The following is an 8,071-nucleotide window of genomic DNA, read 5'->3' on the forward strand; positions in this document are numbered from 1 at the left end:
ACACACAAATACACACACACATGCATATATATATATATATATATATATATATATACATACACTTAAACAGACACGTACGCAGAGGTCTTTGTTTTCACAAACCAATCAATCACTTTCCATTAGATATTTCAAGATTCATGTTTTCTAAGATGTATTTTGCTAAACTTGTGAAGTAATTGCTCTATGTAAACTGTCATAGCTTTTTCACTCAAAATATAGGAAGATAAGTTTTTAATTATATCTGTCTCAGACAAGTAACATTAGCAAAATCTCGACGCCACTTACCATTTTAACATTTCCATGGCTTTATTTTGTTATATTCTTAATTTCAACTTCTCTTGTCTTTCTCAAAAGAGTTTGGCTTCAAACGAGACATGAGTATCATATAAGTTAAACCAGGACCGTTATACTTAAAAGGCAAGCCTTCTTATGAAGGAATAAGAAACTTAACATTATTTAATCTCTCAAAGTAATGTCGATGGCTGAAATAGAAGGTGATAGAATAAAGTAGATGACTAAAAGTAAAAGAAAAATAGCAAGTCGATTAAGGATTCCATTATCTGCTCATAGGTTCATAAGTTCAAATACATTACAATCAATTCTGGAACGGGTCTTGATCAGGATTGTGTATTCTGCATTGCTCCAGTTCGTTTATTGACGCTATTCTTTACTGTCTCTGTTCACAGAGTCCGTTGTTTTTGTTGTTTACCTCTTCAGAATATTCTAACTGAAACCATGGACGACTGCTTGAAGGTTATCCCTGCCTCGCATCGGATCTTCTAACGGAGAGCGGAGAGATTTGGAACTAAAAACTTTATAATTAAGATTTTGAATATTGTTGAGTATTTTTTTGTTTCTTGTCTGAGTCAAGGGTACGGTAAATTATCTAAAATAAGCTGGGGTTAAACGAGCTGAAGAAACTGCGCTCAACGGGTCACTGTGGGCAATGAAATCTTATGATGGGTTACAGTAAATGAACTGAAATGACTCTCAGGTTGTATTAGTTTATGTACCATCCAACAATAACCTTTGTTACAAGCAAGTCACGTCCCAGTTTTCTTATCTTGTCGAAAGACATAATAGTATAAAGTAAGAAACATTAAAGTATTGGTTCAATAATATTGACGGAATTTTTGTTGTGATACCTAGATTTAATAATAATATTTTGTTTCAAAGCATTGCGATTTTATACTAAGGCACTGTTTTCTCTGTGATGTGAGATTGTGAGTTAATATTTACATTAGTATTTTTGCAGTGCATTATATTACATTAATGCAAGTGTAATATCGGGACTTAATATCAAATTAACATTTTTTCCATTGCTGTGATTTTATGTGAGACTGATACTAGTATCATTATACCCAGATTTTACATACAGTTGATATTTTTGCATATTCTGTGATTTTTAGATGACATTGATGGTATCATGATTTTACACCAAGTTTTTATTTTTCCATAGCTGAAATCTTGCTCTGCAGACTTGCTGCTTAACCTCGATTCGTTGGGAAATGAAACACATTTTTAGCGAACGGGTATCAGAAAGTTTATGGGGAGATGATTAGATGAAAGCGAAACATGGCATGAGAAAACTTGATAAACACCATAAATGATCCAGTGACCCTGGCCTACGCCAGATATTACAACTGGTTGTAGCCAACGTGCATGTTCTAGTATTTTTGCTTGTAATAATGTCAGGTTATATGTTAATTCATCGGCAAAAGCATCATCTCCTTGTGAAGTGTTATACATCTGCAGCTGGTGATTTTCAAAATGATGTAAAGGATGACGTATGTTAAGTAAATGTACATCGTGCTTAGTTATTCTTCACATATGAAAGCAGTAACCTTCAAGTATTGCATAACTTCTCTAGTTTGTTTATCTTGCGTCACAAAGTACTTCTATCTTTTTACAATTTATGCTGATTGGTATAACTGTACAAATAATCGTATAACAAGCAAGTTACACAAATATGTTCAAATAGATGCAGCAAACTTTATTGCCATTAAAAGCACACCAGGAAAGAATACTATGTCACCTTCACAAGATTGGTAAACCACTGGTAGGTGAAAAATTGAAAGAAATTACTTCTAATGTTCTCACACGCTTTAGTATGTGAAACTCATGTCATAACTTTACGCAGGAAAAAGCAATATTGGAAATGTAGGCGGCCTCTGTTGGTTTTGTATTGAAGACATGACAAAATCATTTGGAAAATTATTCAGTTGTTGAAGAAACTTTTTCTGTTGATTAAGTTGCTCGTTATGAAGTTGTTTATGTGGAAAATAAACTTCTCAAACTATATGTAGTAATTATAAAGTATCAAAATAATACTATGGTCGATGTTTCACCTGATTTGGAAACCGAGAATAAATTTGAGAAGGTGTAATCAATATTTTGTGCACAGTTTGTAGACATATCGTTAGAGAGTTCCCTTGTCTTTGCAAAACTAATGGAACAGGGTGTTGTCTTCAATCGTTGATCATTTTACAAGATTTAGGTTCAAACTAAAGAAAGCATTTAAGCAAGAATATGATGATTGCTCTACAATGAAAGCAAAGGAATACAAAGTGCAGGCTAAAGTAAAGGGCGAAAATCCAAAACCCTCTTTACTGGGCTGGACATAAATTGAATCGTGTTCTGGATGACCTTAACAAGGAATTCTAATCGCACAGTCAAAACCGTCATTATTTTTTTTTCGTTCAGACAAGAAGGATGTTTCATTCCAAGTGTGTCATTTCATTACAGGAAACACGTTGGAATGCAAACCATTAAAACGTCAGACTCTTTCTACTATTAGTGTTGAAACCATTTTGGACTTTCTCAAAGATATTTCAGTCAGGCAGATATGCTGCAATTATAATTTTAACAATTCCCTTAAGAATCTGTTTGGAGAGGTCCGGCATTAAGGCAAAGAAAACAAAAACATGGTCATGGTCACCAATGGTTGGACTGTGCATGACAAGTGAACGTCGAATAAATCTTTTGAAAACAAACATAAATTCATTCAAAAAGTGATTAACAAATTCAAACAAGGCCCAAGACATTTGCAGTTTTTATTCCGTAGTCTATTATTGTATAAGAAACAGAAAACTGATATAACAAAATACATTCACTTTTTTCTTATACATTCTCCTATTTTTATATCGTAACTTTTATGATCGTTGCTCACGTGCAAAAGCTATCTTTCAATCTTATTCTATGAGAATTCGTAAAAGCACTTCGCTCGAGTAAACTACATTTAGCATTAATTATATATTATTGTTATTTTTATTTACAATCTTAATTCAATAAGATATTAGCAAAAAACACTACCTTTTTATGAATTTTGAAATATTCCTGTTTACAAAAATAGTGTATTATTTTTTATATCTCATTTTTAATTCAAGTTTTCCAAGCCCCAATCCTATAACGTAAATATATGTTTATTTAATATTGTATTCAATGATACATATGTGTACTATATTTATATTAGTATCTGTTTTGAATTTTGCTCGGAAATTTAAAGAATAATTATAAGGTTTCTTGTAGCTTAATTTATTTTAGAATTTATACTATTATTTTTTAGCTGCATCATATTCAAAACCAAGAATATCGTTGAATCTAGCAGCCATTCCAGTGTTAATGAAATAACTTTTGTCGCTTACTTAACATATTTTCTTTTTCTTGTTCCGACTAGACATCCTTTAGATTATAAAACCTTCTTCGTAAAGTAGATTTATATTTTCAGATGCTTTTCTTGCGTAACCCCATTTTCAAAAGCAGGTGTTTTTATTTAAGTGATTTTTGGAAAAGAAAAGAAATACCTTTTTGAACATGTTAGACATTCGTTTCTTTAAACTCGATTTGCAATGGCATCTATCAACGCCTACAAGTAGCAAAAAAGAGAAAAACTTTTCTACGAGCATTGAACAATAAACATAAATGAATGAATAAATAAATCAGCCTGCTTTTCAGCAAAATATGCATGTATCAGGTATGAAATATCTTTTAATTCCTAAAAACATAATGGTTTGTTAAGTGGTTTTTGAGAACTCGCTCGGCGACGACAACAACTACATTGAAACTTACTCAAAAACACAAACAACACCGAGTGAAAAATGAAAACACATCAGTTAAAATTGCCAGCAACTTTGAAATTCTTAATATTTGAAAAGGCAGTAATTTTTAATAGAGCAGTTGCTATTTTTCATTCATAAGGACTCCGTATTTCTGCCAGAACTATTTATTTAAGAATGGGCAAAATGAAAACTAATGTGCCTTGGCCTCACAAACTGAGTAGCTTTCTCTATAACTTTGAAAGACCACATAAAGGAAGAATAGAGCAGATGTCTTTTCGACTGTATTGTCCAGAAAAAGATACAAAGACCAACGGTACAAAATTCAAACACGATACTCATTTTTTTTTTTCTTACAGTCTATCCGAATGGAGAGGCACTTATATGGAGCTCTTGGAGTTTAATTTTTCGTTTATTTCTATGAACCTTTTTTCTGTTCTTGTTCGTCTATGACTCTGCTCGTCTGTATCCCAGCAACTTACGTTGCTGACACTGCCAAAATCGTACAATATCATCGTTCGATAATTATCGGAAGTTGCTAAACAACCAGTACAGATAATTTGTTTATAGTAATCACATGTTAGCGCTATTCATGAGCTCACTCTCTTCCTCAAATCGACATTGCCTGTATAGGTACATGCTGCACCCCAGATCAGATCTCGAGATGATCGCCTTAATAATAATAATAATAATAATAATAATAATAATAATAATAATAATGATAATAATGGTGATGATGATGACAATAATCCTTTCTGCCATAGGCACAAGGCCTAAAATTTTGTGGGTAGGGGACAAATCGATCACATCGCCCCGCCCCCCGCCACCGTACCTGATTGGTACTTATTTTATCGACCCCCTAAAGGATGAAAGATAAAGTCGACCTCGGTCGAATTTGAATTCAGAATGTGAAGACGGACGAAATGCCGCTAAGCATCTTGCCTGGCATGCTAAGAATCCTGCCAGCTCATCATCACCCATTAATAATAATAATAATAATAATAATAATAATAACAACAACAACAACAACAACAACAACAACAACAACAACAACAATAATAATAATAATAATAATAATAATAATAGAAAGTTTCTGGGAAAGAATAAAATTCCTAACTTCTGGTTGAATGCCTTCCCAGAGAGCAATGAACTGCTAACAAAACTTTACAACAATGTTTTGCAACAACCTAGTATGATTCCCGCTTGGCTAGTTAATGGTGTTACATTCCTACTTCCAAAAAATGAAGAAATAAATGAACCAAAAAAATATGGACCCATAACCTGCTTAACGACAATGTACGAAATACTAACATTTGTCTTGATTGAATATACCTATAGTTTTGTAATAGAACGTAGCATATTCCCTAATGAGCAAAAAGGAGGTAAACGTGTGTTCTATAGTTGTAAAGATCAGCTATTCATCAATAAGATGATCTTGGAAGATTGTCACAAATGACACAAAAACTTGCCGATAGCCTGAGTAGACTATAAAAATGCTTTTGATAGTCTACCACATAGCTGGATTAAGAATTGTCTGGAAATGTATAAAATGTAGGAATTTCATGTGGCATTTCCCAGGGTAATTCTCTATCACCACTCCTCTTTTGTCTAGCCTTAAAATCTCTCTCGAAATTGCTCGATGATATACAATATGGCTATGAGAGGTTTGATAAAAATATAAATCATGTCTTATTCATAGATAATTTAAAGCACTTTGTAAAAAATGACCAACAACTACAGGGCTTAGTAGCAATTGTTAAACAATTCAGTGATGTAGTTAGGATGCAATTTGGCCTCGATAAATATGCAAAAGCAATCTTTATCAAAGGAAAAATGACAGAAACATTCAAAGTTAATCTTGACCAGCCGAATATCATAAAGGAGTTGGAACCAGCGGAGAGCTACAAATACTTAGAGGAATTTGAAGGTGATGGAATCAAACATTCAGTGATGAGGGAAAGGGTCAGAAGAGAATATTATCGCAGGGTAATGGCAATACTCATTATAGAGCTGAATGCAAGAAACGGGATCGAAGCGATCAATATTTTAACCATACCGGTCGTGTCTTACAGTTTCTATATCAGCTACTGGTCAATTATTGAAATACGTAGTCTTGACAGAAAAATGCACCACCCTAAGGCTGCCGGAAGTATGGATACGATGCTTGGTACCAACATACACCGGAAAAGGTCACCATGTCGTACACATATGGTTCTGATGCATGTGCCTGGAGTGTTCTTATCAGACGGGTAGTCATGATGGGTATACTGGGCTTCGTATATTTTACCCCAGTGTCGCTTTGATGGCATGCACTGTTCTCTCACTCAATAATAATAATAATGATAATGATAATAATAATAATAATAATAATAATAATAATAATAATAATAATAATAATAATGATGATGATGATGATGATGATGATGATGATGATGATATGATGATGATGATGATGATGATGATGATGATGATGATGATGATGATGATGATGATGATGATGATGATAATAATAATAATAATAATAATAATAATAATAATAATAATAATAATAATAATAAATGCCCTGTGTAATATCAGGCAGTGGCTTACATGGCTTCTGATCTTAACTGATTGGAAAAAGTGCTGGAAAAGATGGAGAAATACAGACTAGTAAGAGACGAAATTGCGAGAATGTGGACAATGAGTAAATTAACAATAGGGGCACTCAGAACACTAACTACTAGGTTCGAGAAATATGTCGGAGAAGCTGGAATTGACATGAGGGGAGAGCAAGCTCAAAAACCCGCTCTATTAGGGACAGCTAGGATTTTGAGATTGGTGCTTGGGTGTTGAGTATATTCTACGATAAATTAATATCCAAGTACCAAAGCTTATAATTTGTGGAAAGAGACCCTGTGAGACTTCTGATAATAGTTCTCACAGAATCAACTAGAACAAGTAAGGTCGAGAGCTCTGAGAAGAAAAATATTCCTTTCTACTATAAGCACAAAGCCTGCATTTTGTGGGGAGGGGGATTGTCGATTGTAACGACCCCAGTGTTTCACTGGTACTTAATTTATCGACCTCGAAAGGATGAAAGGCAAAGACGTCCTCGGCGGAATTTGAACTCAGAACGTGGCGACGAGCGAAATACCGCTAAGCATTTCGTCCAGCGCGCTAACGATTCTTATTTCTTTATTGCCCACAAGAGGCTAAACATAGAGGGGATAAACAAGGACAGACAAAGGGACTAAGTCGATTACATCGACCCCAGTGCGTAAACTGGTACTTAATTTATCGACCTCGAAAGGATGAAAGGCAAAGACGTCCTCGGCGGAATTTGAACTCAGAACGTGGCGACGAGCGAAATACCGCTAAGCATTTCGTCAACTTGCCGCCTTTGAGAAGTAAAATAATAATAATAGCAATAACGATTACGATAATAATAATTCCTGGTATTAACTCAAAGCATGTTGGTAGAGCTTATAAATCACTGCATAGTTACTATAAGCTGGAATATGTTTGGATTCTCACGACAGTATCAGACAGATCTGTTTGACATAAATAATAATTTAATAGATAAAGTTCTATTAAATTATGTTCTTTAATTCTATCATTAAACCGATTACTTTCATTGGTATCAAAGTACCATTAAAATTAGACGTCTTGGTTGCTTCTATGTTGTTGAATGACCTATTAGAAATAGCAACCAAATTTCTTTCAAATAACAAAGTACCATATTTAAGAGAAGAAAAACAACGTGTAAGATAATGTAGTGCCAGATACACTTTGTCTGGGAAATACTTGAATGGTCATGGCTGGAACGCTTACTAATGGTACATTAGGGAATGTAATCTGGCTAACGATGGAGCTTTGAAGTGATCTGGTACAATGAATCGCTAAAATACCTGCAAAATCTCTTTCAAATCCCTCCTTATAATTTTGACGAATAGGTGCATTTGGTAGACGGAAACTGAAAAACCGTCGTATACGTGTGTGCATGTGTGTGTGTGTGTGTGTGTGTGTGTGTGTGTGTG

The 8,071-nt window shown here is 34.0% G+C and overlaps 1 protein-coding gene across 2 annotated transcripts in view; it reads right to left on the reverse strand.

The window, feature by feature from the left end:
* Positions 1–285: 285 nt before the first annotated feature.
* LOC106874344 (uncharacterized) overlaps positions 286–8,071 on the reverse strand; it is a 48,955-nt gene continuing 41,169 nt past the window's right edge. The window contains exons 3-5 of one of the 2 annotated variants that reach the window (XM_089358810.1): positions 6,645–6,677; positions 3,804–3,865; positions 286–361 (exon numbers count right to left, since the gene is read on the reverse strand). In XM_089358810.1, coding sequence (XP_089214936.1) covers positions 3,859–3,865; positions 6,645–6,677 — 40 coding nt within the window. In that variant the 3' untranslated portion in view covers positions 286–361; positions 3,804–3,858. The remainder of the gene's footprint in view (positions 362–3,803; positions 3,866–6,644; positions 6,678–8,071) is intronic. The other variant, XM_089358812.1, reaches the window with a different exon arrangement.

The sequence above is a fragment of the Octopus bimaculoides genome, chromosome 10, assembly GCF_046866305.1.
Source record: "Octopus bimaculoides isolate indiv1 chromosome 10, ASM4686630v1, whole genome shotgun sequence".
Lineage (NCBI taxonomy): Eukaryota > Metazoa > Mollusca > Cephalopoda > Octopoda > Octopodidae > Octopus > Octopus bimaculoides.